This window comes from Thunnus maccoyii, chromosome 1 (genome assembly GCF_910596095.1).
Source record: "Thunnus maccoyii chromosome 1, fThuMac1.1, whole genome shotgun sequence".
Lineage (NCBI taxonomy): Eukaryota > Metazoa > Chordata > Actinopteri > Scombriformes > Scombridae > Thunnus > Thunnus maccoyii.
In genome coordinates this window covers 15,151,087-15,170,088 of record NC_056533.1, presented here as the reverse complement: position 1 = coordinate 15,170,088, position 19,002 = coordinate 15,151,087, and the positions used below count along the sequence as shown (strand labels likewise).

General features: G+C 38.5%; 2 protein-coding genes across 2 annotated transcripts; both read left to right on the top strand.

The window, feature by feature from the left end:
• The first annotated feature begins 1,502 nt into the window (after window positions 1-1,502).
• Window positions 1,503-13,273, top strand: LOC121899482 (E3 ubiquitin-protein ligase AMFR-like). The gene is made up of 14 exons (XM_042415338.1): window positions 1,503-1,662; window positions 2,207-2,530; window positions 2,619-2,711; window positions 2,814-2,978; window positions 6,209-6,361; window positions 7,141-7,181; window positions 7,826-7,958; window positions 8,080-8,213; window positions 8,323-8,433; window positions 8,924-9,120; window positions 9,226-9,329; window positions 9,828-9,962; window positions 10,801-10,991; window positions 11,205-13,273. The coding sequence occupies exons 2-14, from the start codon at window positions 2,276-2,278 to the stop codon at window positions 11,353-11,355; spliced, it is 1,863 nt and encodes a 620-aa protein (XP_042271272.1). The 5' UTR covers window positions 1,503-1,662; window positions 2,207-2,275; the 3' UTR covers window positions 11,356-13,273.
• Window positions 13,274-13,972: 699 nt separating this feature from the next.
• gnpnat1 (glucosamine-phosphate N-acetyltransferase 1) lies at window positions 13,973-18,600 on the top strand. Its single transcript, XM_042417614.1, has 6 exons — window positions 13,973-14,217; window positions 16,169-16,332; window positions 16,482-16,544; window positions 16,747-16,874; window positions 17,164-17,225; window positions 17,406-18,600. The coding sequence occupies exons 2-6, from the start codon at window positions 16,179-16,181 to the stop codon at window positions 17,551-17,553; spliced, it is 555 nt and encodes a 184-aa protein (XP_042273548.1). The 5' UTR covers window positions 13,973-14,217; window positions 16,169-16,178; the 3' UTR covers window positions 17,554-18,600.
• Window positions 18,601-19,002: the final 402 nt, after the last annotated feature.

The window sequence follows — 19,002 nt, the reverse complement described above, 5'->3', positions numbered from 1 at the left end:
TTGTTCAATGTTTCCCTGTATGCTCCCATCCATTTTGGTAAAGATAAAAGATGAAGTCAGAGAAGCGGTTGAAGCTTCCGCTTTCATTTTGATCATTTCTGTTCCTCAGTAGAGCAATTTGTGTCTCTCTTGAAAAATAGTCAACAGTTTATGGTTTAGTTGCTGTATGTCAGCTCCATCTATTGTTCACATTGTACATGTTTTGCAGTGGAATGTAGTTTGCTTAGCTGGTTACGTGGCTAAAAGAGACGACTTCATGGTTTACAAACCTAATTTCACCGTGAATTCTAAAGAGCAAATCAACACCAAGTCACACATTGCTCCTGCACTGCTTTCTGAGATATGAAACCTTCAAGCATGTTTCCTGTCTGGTCACAACCCAATTGGTAATGTCACAGCAGGTGTTCTGCCTTTGACTAATGGCTGATAAAAAAACATTTGCTATGACACTTTTCTCTTTACGTCTTATTTTTGACAAATGAGACGTAATTTAATGTTGAGGGCACACATATAGAGAGTATTTAAGAACTTAGTGTTGAAGCGAAAGTCCAAAAAAAAGCCACATTTTTTGGATTCAAAGATATGTTATAATTTCAGGATGGGCAGTGGGGTCATCGTCCATGAAAACAAAATAAAATGAGGCACTTAAAAATAGATATAAATAGATAAAAAAAGGATAAATATATAAATCCAACCGTTTCATTAACACCTCTGACTGACAACCAAAACCACTCACAGCAGGCATTTTGACTTGTTATGGCAGCAAACACAGGTGTAACTAATAACATTAATGACAGCCATATCCAATTTGAGTGCCCCAGTAAATGAGACAGCATGCATAAAAGCACTGGACCTAGAACTCATAAATAAAACCATTAATGTCATTAATAACACCTGCGCCTTTCCTGCAATTACGAGTCAAAATAGCTGCTGTGAAAAAGGTCGTTCCTGATATTTAATGCAGAACTACTGTACTACAGTACATTACAATGTACAAGGTTCCTGTTTTTTTAAAATGTCATCTGTGTGCTAAATACTGCGTGTACAGTGTTGTGTGTGCGAATACAGTGTACAGTGAGTCTTTATAGATGGAGGTCACTGCTGGGTCCTAGAGTGCTCACCTATGGCAACAAGTGCAGCATAACAGAATATTTATGCTGTGCGAGTTTTCATATTCTCTGAAGTGGCGTCTCCTTTTCAGTAATTTATAGGTCAGTGTCTGTATATCTAATTCAGTTCAGTCAGCTACAGTTACATTCATTTAAGAAGCAGGGGAGGCAGCCTGGTGCAGGTTTGGAAAGACTCACACTCAGGTGGATAAAAACACAGATACTGTATCACAGGGTCACCCACATAGTTTTCCATGAAGCTTTAATTACGTATTCAGAAAAAAAAATCCATACATTTTTTGGCATTTATTGTTTGTTATATGTGCAGAAAAATTATTAAAGGATATTTTTAATGACTATGACTTTAAAGTTGTAACGATGACGTTGTTACAGTGCGCAACAGAGGAAGCCTCCCCCAGCCTGCTGCCTCCTCGGTGAAATAAACAAGACGATGTTGTCAATTACGATGTTCTCAATGCAGCAGCACTAAAAGTACAACACTGTATACAAAAGAGACGCTGGATATTGTGTGTAACAGAGATTTTGAGAAACTGTAAGTGACTGTTTAATACGCACTATATTTCTACTGCTGGCTAACAGTGGCTAGCTACGTAGCTAATATGAGCTAACTTGAAAGCTAGCTTAGTATTAGATAACGCTAGCCAGGTAAATAGTTAATGTTAGGGGCGTGAACTTCTACTATTTACCGTTAGCTAGACTAGCCAGTTTGGTCGAAAGCCGGGAATTTTCACCTTCTTGTGTTAATTTTAATCATTACATCGAACTAAAAACAGTATAATACGTGAGTAATTCGCACCTTTACCAACTGTATTGAGCTAGCGTTAAGTTAGCCGTGCTCGGGAGCTGGCTGAGAGTAGGCTGGCTAACATTTTGGAAACTACCAAAAAACTCTTGAAATCTCTCAAATTCGTGTCCCAGCTGGCTAACTTATTTCCAAATCATCACGATGTCTCACATCACTCATACATTAACCAAGTGAACAATCTCTATATTTAACGCTAGCTATGTAACGTGATGTTTACACCGTGGTTAATAAAGTTTGGCCCACATTAGCTAACAAACTTCTGCCCTAACAGGTTTCTCGAGTTGTTGGATCGGGACAAACACCATTTTCACAAGTTAAGAAGTGGACCATAAACAGTGCAATGCCTCTGCTGTTTCTGGAGAGATTTCCCTGGCCCAGCCTGCAGACGTACACAGCACTGAGTGTGGCTTTGCTTGCTGGCAGCATCTTCAGCGCCTACACCACTGTGACAGACCCTGGGTTTGGGGCCTTGGAAACTGATGAAACACCACCTCCCACCGAAGTGGACCTTGAACATCTAAACAATGATATTAGTAACACAGAATTGGCAACCACTGTCTTGTGGTACTTGGTCACTGACAGTCTCTTTGTATGGGTGAGTGTCTGTCAATATAGGTGATGAGATGATGATGATGGTGTTACAAAAAAACTTATTGTCACTTTATTCTTTTGTGTTCCCCTAGGTGTTGGTCAACACATTCTGCTGCTCTTTGATGTTGATTGCTAAAATGATTCAGTATGTGGTGTTTGGCCCACTTAGAGTCAGTGAGAAGCAGGTGAGTCCTGAACATGAATGCATCTGCTTTTAATCCTTTAAATATCCATTTGGAGCCCAGCCAACATAATCTTCATCTTATTTTTCTGTTTTTTCCCCTCAGCACCTGAAAGATAAGTTTTGGAACTTCATATTCTACAAGTTCATTTTCATCTTTGGCGTATTGAACGTGCAGACAGTGGAGGAGGTGGTCATGTGGTGTTTGTGGTTCTCTGCCCTGGTCTTTCTTCACCTCATGGTGCAGCTCTGCAAAGACAGATTTGAATATGTAAGTATTATAATATATTTTTTTACTTTTTCTTGTGCCCCAAAGCATGTTTTTTGTTTATGACTACCTTGCATGGTAATCTAGGGCTGGACAATAAACCAAATTTATTTAATTATCAGCATTATGAATCTGTTTTTGTTTTGAATGTACTCTCACCACAATTTTCAATAGTCTGAGTCCAACCCAGTTCAACTGAAAATAGCTATAACCACTAATGGTATTGGACCAAAGGTTCAACCAACTGACTGGCCTACAGTACAAAACAAAAGTCCAGAATCTTTCATGGGTTGTATAATAACTAATCATATAGGAATATGAATAAATCAGAAAGCCAACACATGTAGAGCTGCAGTGACATATGACATTAAACTAAATAGCTTTGGGTTGTGGACATTTGAGGACATCATCTTGGGTTTTGGAAAACAGTGATTGACATTTTTCATCATTTTCTGACATTTTATAGACCAAACAACTCATTAATAAATTGAGAAAATAATCGATAATGAAAATAATTGCTAGTTGCAGCCCCAAACACATGATATTGTTTGATAGGCCACTAAATGTAAAGATGATTCAGAGTCAGGTAATTTTAAGCAACAGAGCATGAGGCTCTTTTAGAAGCCTGACTTCCATGAAATGAAGCAATGTCAACAATGGTAAAAGACACTGTTGTTGTGGATACCTGGAGATCCTTTTTTTTCCAGCTTTTTTGCTGTCGAGCCTCCAAGGTCTTTTAGCTCATAGTTGTTACAGTAGGACACACATTACTTCAGTAATGTCAGTTCCAAACAGCATATCAGTTTTCTTTTGAAATGAATATCACATTACTCTTCGTAAGTTGATCCAAGTAGGAGATGCAATGAAACTTGAGTAACTTTTGAGGGCCTTGGAAATTACCAGTATGTCACTAAGTAAGTATAGGGATCTTCACAATGAACACAAATAACTTTTGTTGCCTATGTTTATTTGCTATGAGACACTATAGAGTTTAATAGATAGTCTAAACAACCTTGTATGAAACCTGCTCTTTTTAGGGCTATACAGTAAACATGATAGGACTAGACCTTCATTCTTTGTGACTGTCTTGTTTTTATAAGGACTGAGATTAAACGCAAGGTAGAAAAAAGCCTGTTATTCAATGACACCTGATGAACACACCTTCATATTTTATATAGGAGTCTTTTTAAAGGTGTGCTGAATGTTCCCCAAAAGTCTGAGAGTGACTGCACTCTTTTCAGCTCTGGATCTATTAATAGTACCTTGTTCTGGCATGTTAGGCCACTGATACAGTTTCAGGCGCTACATTGACTTGTCCCTGTATCAGATTGTGTTTTTGCATGTTAGGGAAAACAAAATATCACATTTAGTCACCTACTTGCAAGCAATGACATTTAAAATGGACACTAAGTTGGTATAGTGATGTAATGCTGACTGGATTAGTGTACCAGAGGGTCATTTCTGCCTGCTGTACTGTAGAATATTTACCATTTAGTGTGTGAATGTCTTGTGCCACAAATGGCTGTATGTTTGTTTGTGTAACTGTCTGCTTGTTTTTGCATCCGTCTCTCAGCTTTGACTATAGATGCGTGTTTTTTCATGTTTAAGTCTTGTCAGTTGTGTTAACCCAGCTGTCTTCCTTCATGTGCTCCTGTTTCTGTGGGTTCTAGCTTTGGGGTGAAGATCACTCATGTAGATTAATATGCTCAAGATGGTAGGTTTAGCATTTTGTCAGTGTGCAAGGGAAACCTTGTGGTATTTAAGTTTTATAGAATTGATCAAATCTATTTTATTTTTTTCAGCTAAGCTGTTTTAATGTTTGTAATAAAGTCTTAAAATGTATTCTATACACTAGACAATGTTAACTGTCAGTTAACAGTCCTAAGCAATGTGTTACCAGTACATGAATGTTTTTGGGGGTTGTATGTGAGGAGTTTATTGATTTAAACAGGTTGTGTAAAATTTGGTTCAAGCTTGTTTTCCTCTCAGTTGCTACAGTAGAAGTGCCCTTTTAGTATAGTACCGAGTCCAATACTGAGACATGCTTATTTATCAGTGGCCGATTGTGCTGATTAGATTAGATGTATTATTATTACCGTTATTATTAAGCTTTATTTATTTAGGAAATCTCATTGAGATAAAGATCTCTTTTGCAAAAAAGACCTGAGAACAGGTTACATATACACACAGGGTCACAGTAAGACAGTTCATTCACATCACAAAATAGTCATCATACACATTCACAGACACACTACTTAAAACAATCACAAACATTCTGAGGAATATCAGCTAGTAAAACTTGAACAAGTGTCTCTAACTTTAAGCTGTGTTGCAGTTCATTCCAGTAGTAAGGTGCATGTTACTGGAAAACAGGCTTCCCATGCTCAGAGTTTGTATGAGGATCTCTTAAAGCCAACCTGCTCTGTGATCTGGTGTTATGATTATTAGCTCTGACACAGGTGTGCTGGTGCCTTCTAGATGTCAGTGATGACCATCCGACCTTTTCATTAAACTCACAGTGGTGAGTGTGATAGCTGTCTGCTGTAATGAATCAAATGGCATTGTGGTGGATACCATCCAGAGGTTTAAGGGTGGTGGCAGCAGCATGAGCAAACAGGATATCTCCATAATCCAATGTGGACAGTATGGTAGACTGTATAATGTGTTTTAAGTCTTGAAAAGAGAAACAAGCTCTGTTTTGGTACAGGAATCCAATTTGAATTTTTATTTTTTTTGAGCAAGATGTTCGACATGAGTTTTGTAGGACAACCTGCTTTCTAACCAAAGTCCTCAGTATTTATAGTGCTGTACTGTGTCAATTAGTTTTCCATTTAGAGCATGGATAGGTGTGGGAACATCAATAGTTTGTGCTCCTATGAAATGCACACATTTAGTCTTTTTTTTTTTTTTTTTTTTTAATTTTTTTTTTAAGCTTACTTGATTCAGATTCAGATTTTGTCATCTTCTTGTTTGATTAGTTGTATTCCTTAAATGCCAGCGTATTATGAAAAATGTCATTCTCACTCAAGATGATGAGCATTAAAGCAGAATACTCGCTCTAAATGATTTGCCTACGGAAGTCCACTTTAAATTCCCAAATAATCAACTTTATTTGTCAGGGCCACATGAGAAACAGATCACGAACCAGCATAAGTTCTCCTAGAAGACAAAGAAAAACTCCCCAGAAACCTTAGGACACAATCCACTTCTAACTTGCATTTTCTCCCTTTCAGCTGTCATTCTCCCCCTCCACTCCCATGAACAGCCATGTGCGAGTATTGTGTCTGCTGGTCTCCCTGCTGCTGGACTGTTGTGGCCTGGCTGTGGTCTGTGGTCTGCTGGGAGCTTCCCATGGCTTGCACACCCTCTCCTTTATGGCAGCAGAGGTAAGAACCTCGAGCCGCATTTGTATAAAAATGGAGGCCTGCTTTGTAGAAAAATGCATGTTGACTAGTGCGTACCACAGATGATTATGTACTCTTTACATCATTCTCTCTTAACTCTTACTATTTCCTAAAGATGTGTGTAAAATAAAGACTCGAGATTTCAAAAACACTGCATTCTTATACCATACAGTGAATTCCTTGTTGTGTTGAATGAAGTTCCTCCATTGCATGAAATTGTTTTTCACACATTGATTACATTTAACTGTATCACTACTGTCTTTTGTGAAGTTTAGCCACACTTTGTGTGTGTGTGCTGGTCCACCATATTGTAAACACTACAAGCCTTTTTACAGCAGAAAATTATAGCAGGATAATAATAGGATAATAGGATAATAATAATAATAATTGCTGCATTCCAGTTAGGTGTGCCAGTTCCAGGATCCTGATATTGTGCATGCTGGATCATGAAAATTGGCTTACTGGGGCATTGAAATATCATCATTCATGTTTTCAGTTACAACTGTGTTTTTCTATCAAAATGTCTGTTGTGAAAAAAACTTTCTAGTTGATGCAGAACCTGTCTCCTGAAGGAGATGCACATTTTGAAAGATTTAACATACTAATAATCACTACCATACTAATAATCACTAAATGACAAAACATGTCTTTACCATATTGTATTTTTAAGTCACAAGTGTAATGTCATATTTGGCATTGGTTTATATGGAAATTAGACTACAAGAATTACATCATATTAATTTGTGTACTTTTGTCTTCAGTGTCTGCTGGTCACTGTTCGCACAGGGCATGTCATTATGCGGTAAGTCCCTTTAAAGCCTTCTTAAGGCATGCATGCACGTGCACGCACCACAGCAGCAAGGATGACATCGCCTCTGCAGATTTAGAATCAGGGGCTAATGTTAGCAACACCATTTGTTTTCCTCTGGTTTCATTAGCACCAATGTGAAAGGCTCCTTTGTTCCACAGAGAGTTTGGATTATATAAACAGCAGAAAAAGCTCTTATCAGCAGAGGCACTCATAGATACAGTAGTCTTAGTCTAACATTAAAACTGTAAACTGTTGTCAGGTGCATTCCTGTTGCTTGGTACATAGCAAAATAATATTTGTGGTGACTATTTTACATTGTTACCCCAGTTTATGTTTAACTTGTGTTATTACACATGGCAGATTAAGAGTTCAGCAGCGAAGGACTATTTCCACTACATTTCTCTCTCATTACACTGTTATTCTCTGTTCTTGTTTCTTATCCAGATAGATTTAGTTCAATTTGTCCATGTTTTGCTATCTCTTTATGCTGTTATTGCACCATATATACTTTTAGCACCATCTTTGTTTCATGCCTTCATTTTGTTTGCCAATCCTCATCCAAAACAAGGGCCTCATCAGCCATCGTACTAAATCTCACTTGTGATTGATGGCCTGAGCTGTGCTTCCCCCCTCAGGTACTCCATCCACCTGTGGGACCTGAACCATCCAGGGACTTGGGAGAGTAAGGGAACCTATGTCTACTACACAGACTTCATCATGGAGCTGGCTATGCTCTTTCTGGACCTCGTACACCACATCCATATGCTGGTAAGACAAAGAGGGGACAGGTGTAGGCAGGCATGTGATGTGGTGAGAATGAAGTCTGTCCCTGACTCTTTTTCCACTCCTAATCTTCCACCTTTTCTGTCCATAATATTTCTTTCATTAGCTTTTTGGTAACATCTGGCTGTCCATGGCAAGCTTGGTTATCTTCATGCAGCTGCGGTATCTCTTCCATGAGGTCCAGCGCCGTGTCCGCAGACACAAGAACTACCTTCGTGTCATCAACAACATGGAGGCCAGGTAATGGAGGTTCATTTGTTGTTTCTAAAGAAATATCTCTATTTTCTGCTATTTTCCATCCAATTATTACTTGTTCATGATTGTATGTACTGTAAACTTTTTTATGCAGATTTGCTGTCGCTACTGCAGAGGAATTGGCAGCTAATGATGATGATTGTGCCATCTGCTGGGATACCATGTTGACAGCACGCAAACTTCCCTGTGGTCATCTCTTCCACAAGTAAAGAGTGATTTTTGTCATTCAGCAGGAGTTGTTTCTATGTTCAGTCTACACAGGGATAGAAGATTTAGAGGTGCCCTTGGCCTGTGGCTTGTAGTCATCTCTCCAGTCAAGTACCAGTTTATCTTTCCTTACCAGAATCAAGATGGCTGAACATGCTGTGCTTGAATACAGTATAATTTGTTTGGCTATTGCCCAAAATCCTGCATAAATTATAGATTTTTTGTGGACAACCTTGACTACAAGTCAGTTCTTAGCTTTTTAAATACAACTTTCATTGTTGAATTCACAAGGCGTTTACAATATAAAGAAATAGTATTTGTCTGCTGAATGAGTTTGAGCACAAGTTAAGCCACAGAAGACTTGTCCTGAGTCCTGAAATGTAAGTCAAGGTTTTACTCAAAGTCTCAGCCTAAGAGACAACCAGCACAAATGACATAAAAATAACATAATACTTGAGAATTATACTGTGTGTATTGTATGTTTCCAGCTCTTGTTTGCGCTCCTGGCTGGAGCAGGACACCTCCTGTCCCACATGTCGTACATCCCTGAACATTAGCGGGGACGGGAACCAGACGAGAGGCCAGCAGCAGGGCGGGGGCTTGGAAGACAACATTGGCCCTGTTGGAGCTGCTGCAGATGCTAGACCACATATCAACCAACACAACCACTTCTTCCACTTTGACGGTTAGTCTGTCAAACGCAAATCTGAAGACAAATCTAGTAGCTGAGTTACCTTACACAGAGTCTGTTTCTGATAATGAAGTATGATATCCATGCATTCTCCCACAGGATCCCGTATTGCCAGCTGGCTGCCCAGCTTCTCAGTAGAAGTGATGCATACTACCAATATCTTAGGGATTGCCCAGGCCAACAACTCCCAGCTCATGGCCATGGTGAGTTTATGTTTACAGCTGATGAAATTCTTGTTTGTTTTCTGAGAGATGATGCGCTGATAGCAATTTGATGCCAGATATGGAATGGTTTTATCTAGACATTGCTTAGCGTTTACTAGAAGTCAGTGTCTGTTACCTCAGACTACAGCCTGTGTGTATTATGGTCCAAATGCTCTTAACTTCATTACGTTGCTCACATGGTATTTTTATTCTTAGTAAATGCTTGCTGACATAGTGATAACCTCTTTATTTAACCAAGAAATTTAGCAGAAACTAGTAGTTACAGAAGATGGCAATTATATTTAAGCAGAAAAGCTTTGTGCAAACAGTTTTGTACTTGTCATTTATTAATACTATATATTTGAAACCTGCTTGTATTATAAAACTTCTTATGTGAACCTCTACTAATTATGTTCTGCTCTTCTTTCTCAAACTGTCTTTCTCTAAATCCTTTTTTCTATTGCTCTCTTTGATTTTGACGTACCTTCATGTCATCAGGCCCATCAGATCCAGGAGATGTTCCCTCAGGTGCCCTCCTACCTGGTAATGCAGGACCTGCAGTTGACCCGCTCTGTGGAGGTCACCACTGACAACATCCTGGAGGGACGCATCCAGGTGCCTTTCCCTACACAGGTCTGTTAACTCGAGGGTTTATGTATTGTGTGGTTTTTTTTTTGTTTTTTTTTTCAGTTGGTGCCTATGAAATATCAAACCTTGTTTTAGTAACACAATTCCTATTCACACTTTGAAAAAGAGTAAACTTCTGCTCTCCTGATTCTCAAACTACTCTGTCAAGGTTTTACTTCGTGCTTTGTGTTTTATGTTGATCATGTGCATATGGCTTTATTGAAATACAAAAGAGAATGCAACTAGAAGAGTGCACTCGGTAGAGTGCAGATCTCCGCCAGGTGTTTACAGTCAAGATGGTGGCAAAAATAACAAAAACGGGCATTTGTTCATTTCGTATCGTGCCTAACTTTAGTGGATCGTAATGTATAGAGTATGGAATTAATCTGCAGATGGTCAACCAAACTTTTCTATGGATGTCAGTTTTTGAGCCATGACAAAGGCCAAAATGTGGCCTGCAACAGACTAGGTAAGCCTTGATTTTAGTCAAGCTGATAGCCAGAAATGCCTTTTGCTATGTCATAATGCATATCGAAAAATGGAGAGGACTGCTAAAAAGCCAAAAGTCTAAGCTTTACAATAGGCTCATAAAGAATGGCGTTATAAAATAGGTTTTTCAAAAATTGTGAATTGCTGCAACCTTGAGAGGTCCTTGAGCATACAGTCATACATGTGCACAGAAAATATTAGGCTGATGGGTCCAATAGTATGCGAGATTAACTGTGGACAGATACACACAGACACACGCATACACACACATGACCGTGCATGATCCCCTCCAGGCTAACACCTGGCGGAGATAACAATCTATCATTTTGATATTGTGGTTGTGTTCCTTCCTCAGGCTATAGAGCGCTCCGCTTTACAGGGGAGCCCTGGACCAGAGGAGCAGGCAGGGTCCAGTGGAGCAGCTGAGGAAGGCGTCGGTGAGCCAGACAACATGGAGGTCAGAGGTGGTCGCTTCTCTAAGTCGGCTGAGGAGAGGCAGAAGATGCTAAAGCAGAGGAAAGAGGAGATGCTCCAGCAAGCACGCAGGTTGGTACACTGCTGGTTGGAGTTTTCTACCTAATAGGAAAGGATGCTCTGATATGTTTTATATTCAACAGAAGTTGTTTTTTGTCTTGCTTATATTTTCTAAATTCATTTTTGTGGTCTGTGTTCATTTCTGGGTGCATGTTTTCCCAATATCTTGCAATTTCTATTGCTATGATCGCACCTTTTTAGATGTTTTTCATTGTTTATTTGTAGGAGATATTTAAACAAGAGTCCAGATGATCAGGATGAGGATTTGCCTGGACTGGAGGAGGACATCGTCCCAGAATTAGACTCTACTGTGCTGAGACGTAGAACCATGGCAGCAGCTGCAGAGAGACGCTTGCAACAAGACCCTGCACCCTGATACACAGATTGGCTTCAGCAAGAGTCTACATCCCAAGAGGCACGACAGAGCTTTTTAAATCTTCCCCCATTTGGTGTACAGTCAGTGGTCATCACCTATTCAAAACAATAATTCAAACGCATTGCAAATATGGCCTTTGGACTGTTTCGGGCTGCCTAAATAAGTTGGAGCTATTGTGAACGGCCTCTGCATAACTGATTCCAGCCTGACTACCTGGAGCATTATATAAATCAATGGGTGCAACTCAAGAAATGCAAGATTGCAGTGCCCTCTATTTACGTGCCACACATTGCAACCACCAGCTTCAGTAGAGAGTAAGCAATGATCGGGACTGGCTGTCAAAAATGAGCATGCTTTGCATTCAGAAGTCTTTTATGAGAGGGGTGTAAAGGTATCGTTATTAGATAAAGTTGTTTGGGTCCTTGCTTGTTTTCCTTTTATGTGACATTTTTTTCCACTTGTTTTACTCATGGGGGGGAAGCTCCTTATTGTGGATGGAGAAACTCATCTGATGTATTTGTGTGTTAATATTTTATGAGTTTCAACTGTGAATTAAGAGTAGGCAAAATGACAACACGTTTTTACTTCTTACCTTGGAGTAAGAGAATGTCACTTTAGTATTTTTTTTCAGCCTTTTTGTCAAACATGAATGTTCGATCAAAATAATGCTGCAAACAAAGTGTTTTTGACCCACTTGGGTTCTGTATTTAGTGTGTAATATCACCCGTTGCAAACAGTTTTTGTTATTTAACAAGGCGGGATGGGCATGTACGTTTCTGTTTTCTAATACAGTTCCCTTGAGATGTGTAGGCAACAAATGGGACGTATTTTTGTACAGGTACAATGGGTGTCATCCTCTCAGTCTTTTCTTAAATTACCCTCTGCTCATGAGCAGTTCTCTCTGAATAAGAAAATGTTATTTTCTTCTGAGAATACATTAGTATTGGAGTCCTAGGTCATCAGTTTCCAACATTTACAAATATTTAGCATATATAGAAATGGTTACATTTGTGGCAGCTGGAAACGCTGCACTGTCTTGAAGACATTTTGCGACTCAGTCCAGTAGTAATGATGAAAAATCTTGGATGAGAAGCAAAAAATTGTCAAGTATTAACAGTAGATTCAGTTGCTTTCGACTTATTATTTCTAGATATTCATTGACCTGGATGACTGAGAATCTTAATGGAGAAATTTTTAGGGTGGTTTTATTTGTGCGGCCTTTGTCTACTCACATTGAGGAGTGCTAATTAAAAAATTATACCAGCGAGGAACATAATCATTCTCTGCTCAAAGATCTTATTTCAAAAATGTACCGCAGTGTGCAGCATTGAGCCGACCCATGAAGCTTTTTGGGTATTGTCAAATTTCACTGAATCTGTAGCTGGTTGAGACATATCAACGGACACAAAGATGGAGACTGTATTATAAGTGTTTGATTTATTGTGATTACAGTGCGAGGAGAGATGTGCATGAATCTAGCAAGTGCTTTTGTTTCCTTCCACTTTATCCCAAAGAGCAGCCCACAAACTTCCACTAAAAGCTGAAGTGTCGTGATCTTTATTGTGTGTTACTTTAATGCTCAAACTCTGTTTGGGGGTGTTGTAAGAAGATACAATATAGGATTTAGATTTCAATTAGTCAAAATGTAAAAAAGAAATCAGTTTTCATTTTCAGTTTGACATTCAGTTATTAAACAACTTTTAATATCCATGATATATTTTCATATTCATGGCTTATCTTTCATAACCATTATTTAATCAAAACTGAAATACCTTTTTGGACTGAGCTTTCCTGTATTTTTGTGCCTAAATCAAGAATGGTTGAGTTATGGATAATTTCTGTAAATCTAGTTTTTGTAAAATATGTTAATACAAAAGACTCACTCAATAAACAGAGCTTCTACAGCTTTTTAACAAAACACTGTCATCGACTCTTCTTGCTTGGTGTTTTCTTTTTTTGTGGATGTAAAACCCTTCTATCTGTATTTTCCAAACACAGATGCTGCTGCAGACCTGCTAATTTAAAGAGTACGCTGCTCAAAAGGCAATAATGTTAGAGAACGCTGCCTAATGTGTAGTGTCTAACATCTGATACTCTTGACGTTTGAGTTTATTAGTCCAATAAATGTGTATGTGTTGGACTGAGAAATAAATCACCTGATACATCTGATAAGCTAGAATCCACATTTCACAAAACAGACACTGTATATATTGGATTTTGTTAAAATTAGATCAGAACAAAATATTTAACATCAAAAACATCCAACACAGCCAGGGGTTTTAGACAGAAGTCATATACTACTATGACAATCAGAGTGGACAAAAATGTTTAATAAAGTACAGAAATCCAGTGTTTTACAAGCTTTTTTTGTTTTAGGGACAAATGTGATTTTTTTTTAATTGAAACTTTATTATCATAAAACATTCAATTTCATCACAGTAAAAATGTTCACCATTGTGAATTGAAATTATAATCAAGTCTTGTAACAGGAAATACAAAATAGACGGACAAGGACAAAATGTCAATCTAAAAAATAAATAAAATTGCAGTAAAAAAGATATATTACACAAAAAAATAAAGGCAATTCTATATGTTTGCAATAAATATAAAAGTAATTATATAATGATTATAAGGGACTGATTGATTGACGTCACTTGGCCACGCCGCTCACCTCCAGCAACTCTGCCACGTCACACTGAAAGCGCCTTCCCGACGGGAGCAACCCTGGAAAACACCCACGCTGCTTATGCTGATGATGTAGTCCAGCCTCGCGGAAAGGGGGAAGATAAACCGGTTGTCATAGTACGTTATCTCAGTTTGAGAATTCAGCTGGACCGTCTATTCGTGTGTGGTGTTTTACCGGTAAGTAGTTTTGCTAGCCGGCTAGCTGCCTAGCACGGCAGGCTAAATATTTAATGTAACTGAAGTGACAAGTTAATTAGCCCTCTGACGCTAGCTGGGCTGCTTAAGTTTGTTTGAGTGACTGAAGGTAGCCTCATGTAGCTTTTGACATGAGACAAGAGGAAAGTGACGTGTTTGTATATGATGTTATATAGTTAACTTGGCTACTTAACGTTAGATGTGACGCCAACCGCTAACACGACGCTGAAGTTGGCTTCAGAGTCAGAGTTAAGGGGAACTTAAGGGAAACCTAAAAAATGATATTTAGCGGCTGATGCTCTGTTTTTTTTCACCACCTTCACTCCTGTCAAAGTGATGTTCAGACCGGAATGCGATGCGTCAATTCTCGCGAGCCTGGCTGTTCACACCGGAAGCGTTCAACAAGCGGTTCTGCTCTTTTCTAATCACAAATAGAGTTGATCTTTATCATTGGTCAATAATAACCTCATCAGTCTGACATTTGATTGGCCTAGACTAGCCTATAGCCACCCCACCCCCAAACCTCCCCTCTCTTTCTTTCCTTCTTTCTATCTATCTATCTATCTATCTATCTATCTATCTATTTATCTATTTATTTATATAGGCTGGACAGCTAACACCATCATCAGTATTTTTGGATGAACTTCTGTCCCTCAGGCGTGTATTTTTAGCAGAACTCTATCACTCATAATAGATTATCAGTATGTTTTCTTGTCAGATTCACTTGCAGTGCACAGAGAAAAGAGAATGCTTGCTGCTACATTGGACAGATTAGAAAATTTACTCTATAAAGATATTGTGTAATTGTATTTAACAAGGTAAAAATAACATTTCTACCTTTTGTTTATAAGTGAGAAAGAGGAGCTCTACATGGCCATAACCAATGAAATGGAGAGACATGGAGTCATGCTGTGAATTTCCAGCTGCAAGATCAGTGAAATTGTCCTTTTTTGTGTTTTCACAAATAGAATAAAGAACAAGAACAAATCTGAAACTATGTTTTACTGACTTTCTGGAGTCTCCTTGGTAATCTAGTCCAGAGTGGAGAAGTCTAAGTATAGTGGTTTTTGATCTGGACCTGGTCTAATGTGGTCCGGATAGGGAAAAAAAAAACACTTTTTGTGTTTTTATAGGCAAAAGAAAGGTTTCACAAATCTAAACATGAGTCTAAACAGTGTTAAGGCTTTTGTTACAATGTCTTACACTTTTTTGCAGTGTAAGTGGCTAAAAAACGGAGAATCAGCCGCTAGACATCATTATTTATGTTTCCCTTAACCCCAAATCGGAAGCTAACGTCAGCGCTGCAACGTTAACTACTGTAGTTAGCCAAAATGTGGGTGGTGAAACATTGGTGAGTTGATTAATCAACATGAGCAGTTTAAAGTTACTCTGCCCTCTTGGCACATATCAAACCCTTTAACACAGTTATATTCTTATTTGCATGGCTCGGTAATCAGGAAATAATGACAGCAGTAAAGTGTAATTATGTTATGCTGCTATGGAAATGACAAGACGTAAGACAGATTGAACTCTTGCAAGGTTCATGTGGTAAAAACTATCCTGTATTAAAGCCACCAACAGCAGCATTATGTTACCTTCTCACATTACATCTCCTGGTTGGGCCTGAAACATAGTGTGGAAAGAAAATCATGAACAAATGCTTAAGAATCGTATCACCTCAATACACTATGTATTGTAAGGAGGGTGTGCATAATAATTCATAAATGGGTGTGCCCATGCACGTCAACCGGTGAAGTATGGCAGTTAATTTGTATTAGTCAGGTCAAAGTTCTGTGTGACTTAGAACAAACACAATCAAGACTGAAGATATGACAGTATTAACTCTAGCTTTCAACATTTTACATTCACTCCTTTAAGGGTGTGTATGTACCTGTGAACTCACCCGTCTGTCTGTCTACGTGTTTCCCTGCAGAGATTGTGGAATGCTGCTGGACGAGACTCCACTTTTTGAGCCCTCTCTGCTTCAGGAGCTTGACTGGAGCAGCAACACTGTCTCCTTCTCTCCTTACATCTCTCCCTCCAGCCCAGGGGAAGGCCTGGTGCTCAGGCCGCTCCATATGGCAGATTTCAACAGGGGTGAGTTAGAGACAGGATGGACAACATATTGGACAACATATTACACTACATGTATTTTTGACAGAATGTGAAGATAAGAACATGACCACAAAAGCTTTCATGGGAAATCAAGAATTCACAAGAGAGAACATGGTGTTTTTGTGTTCCAGGATTCTTCAAGGTTTTATCTCAACTAACCCAGACAGGCGATGTCACACCAGAGCAGTACATAAGTAAGTTACATGGTTCTAATTTGATAAACGACAAAAGTGAGATTTTGATTATGGTCAGAACATTTACCAACTTGTTGCTCTGATAGGCATCACACACTTCAGAGAAAGAACCCCAGAAAACAAACTTTAAATACAAACCAATATAATCAAAGATCAACAAAGATTTAAAAAAAAAACATATATGTTGTCCGTTGGCTTTCAGAGAAGTTTGAGCATATGAAGAAGACAGGAGACTACTACGTCCTGGTGGTGGAAGACACAAATCTGGGACAGATTGTTGCTACAGCCACGTTGATCACGGAGCACAAATTCATTCACTCCTGTGCTAAGGTATATTACATAACATCCCATGAATGCAACGTATGTAATGTAATTTATCTCTACATTTTTTTAAAGACCAATCCCATAAAAGAAGTTACTCATTAATATAGTGGTTATTAGGTGGCTAGGTAATTATTAGTTCACCACCATAAACTGAAAAAAAGAGTTACATTTACATATTTTATTTCCTGAAATTGCATGGTAAATGTATATATTTATTGATACTGAAATTGACTGAAATGAATTATATTGCTCAATAGACTGAAATGAAGACCTCTTTATTCTGTTTTGTTTGCAGAGAGGCCGGGTGGAGGAGGTAGTAGTGAGTGACGTGTGCAGAGGGAAGCAGCTGGGCAAACTGTGAGTAGTCCTGTGTGAGCCTAAAACAAAGACATTTTGTCTTTGCTGATTTTTAATTCTCACAAGTGGTACCTTGTATAAGCTCTTAAAATCCCAACGCAGACATGAAATTATTTGAAGGAGAGCCTTCTTGTGATTTGTGCTGATTTCTTCCTTTATCTCTCTTTTCTCTCCCCATAGGTTAGTTTCAACACTCACCCTTCTCAGCAAAAAACTGAATTGCTATAAAATCACACTGGAATGTGCACCCAAAAATGTGGCTTTCTACCAAAAGTTTGGCTACACCGCTTCAGACGAAACATACATGCAGTGTCGGTTCTTCGACTGAGGACAAAAGCAGTTTTAAACTCCAGATTTGGGGGCACGAACCACGCCTTTATAGACCCAATGACATCAGAACTCGCATTGACTAAGAACTGGAAGAGCTGGCCAAGGATGAGTTTGTGGTTTGGATTACATCTGTGAAAGAGTTACACTCATCCGGATTTCAGAGCACTTTAGTAAACATAAACATATGTTGAAGCCCTCCGCCCCTTTGGTAACCAAGGCTACCTCACCAAGGTGGAGCTCTGCCATCCTCTTCCCCGACCATTGGAAGAAACGAATGTCAGTTACTGTAAATGTAATGTCTTACTTTGTTACATTGTGAATTAGTCAACTGCTGTGTTCTGACAGAGAAAATACAAATATCTGCAACTACCATGCAGCTGCAGCACATATAATTGCTTGAGAAATCGAGATGATACCAAATTAAGTTATATTTCCGAAGCATCTAAATCATTTACAATAGGTGACAGCTTCTCAAGTTCAAGTTTACTCCAGTAGCAAGTATACTTGAAGGGTTTAATGTAGATCACAGAGAAAATGATTCAAATTTATTCTTACAGATTATATTGATTGTCAAGGGCAAGTCACCAAAGAAAAGCAGCTTTTTTTTTCTCTTCAGAGGTGATTAGGACATTCATTTGGGTTTCATTTTTCTGATCTGTCCTTTCAATGGAAAGACTTTTCTTTCTCTTTCACAGTAGGGTCGCTGGATAATTATGATGAAGGTTCAAATACAAGGCATGAAACATTACTGTTAAGCCAAGACTGTTAAAATGTATATTTCTAGTGAACAAAAAGTTTATATTTTGTGAAGCAGGGGTAAGGAATTTTATGGAAGAAACTGGAAGTTTTATATCTGGTTGATATTTGAAATTTGGATGGAAACATTTCATGATGGGTAATGGGTATGAAATGATTTTTGTAAGTTAATTCTTATTTAAGTTTTTGTAGTTGGGTTTTTTAAATTATGCCGGTATTCAGGAGAACCTATTTAATGCAATTTATTTCCAAACATGTAATAGTCAAATAAAATATACTATGATCTACAGTGGTTGTTTGCCTGTATTTCTATGTATAAAACAAACGAGTGGTGAAAATGTGCCAATAGGAAGCAACTATATGGGCATGTCTACTAGTCATAGATGTGGCAAAACATTTTCTATCCTGTGCAAAATGTATAATCTTTTTTTTGAAGTGTGATGAAGCCCAAGAATCTCAGGTGGCCCTCCAGCTCAACGGGAAGTGAAGTTTGAGAAGGCGAATAGGTCTCTACTTAGGAAAAAAACAGCCAAATCAGCACCATATTTTGCATTTCTAGAAGCTTTTTTGCACATTTGTTTCAAATGAATTCTTATAGTTTGTGGCCTGCGGGCTAAACACACTCTGTCCCCAAAACTCAAACAATATGTTAGTAGAGTACATGTCAGTAGCTGGTTTTTATTGTAAGTTA

Excerpts from the sequence above, each read along its gene's own strand:
- LOC121899482 (XM_042415338.1), top strand. The coding sequence starts at position 2,276 with ATGCCTCTGCTGTTTCTGGAGAGATTTCCCTGGCCCAGCCTGCAGACG. Across the intron at positions 2,979-6,208 it reads GCAAAGACAGATTTGAATAT|CTGTCATTCTCCCCCTCCAC; the intron begins GTAAGTATTATA and ends TCTCCCTTTCAG. Across the intron at positions 8,214-8,322 it reads ATCAACAACATGGAGGCCAG|ATTTGCTGTCGCTACTGCAG; the intron begins GTAATGGAGGTT and ends TTTTTTATGCAG.
- gnpnat1 (XM_042417614.1), top strand. The coding sequence starts at position 16,179 with ATGCTGCTGGACGAGACTCCACTTTTTGAGCCCTCTCTGCTTCAGGAG. Across the intron at positions 16,545-16,746 it reads CACACCAGAGCAGTACATAA|AGAAGTTTGAGCATATGAAG; the intron begins GTAAGTTACATG and ends GTTGGCTTTCAG. Across the intron at positions 17,226-17,405 it reads GGGAAGCAGCTGGGCAAACT|GTTAGTTTCAACACTCACCC; the intron begins GTGAGTAGTCCT and ends CTCTCCCCATAG.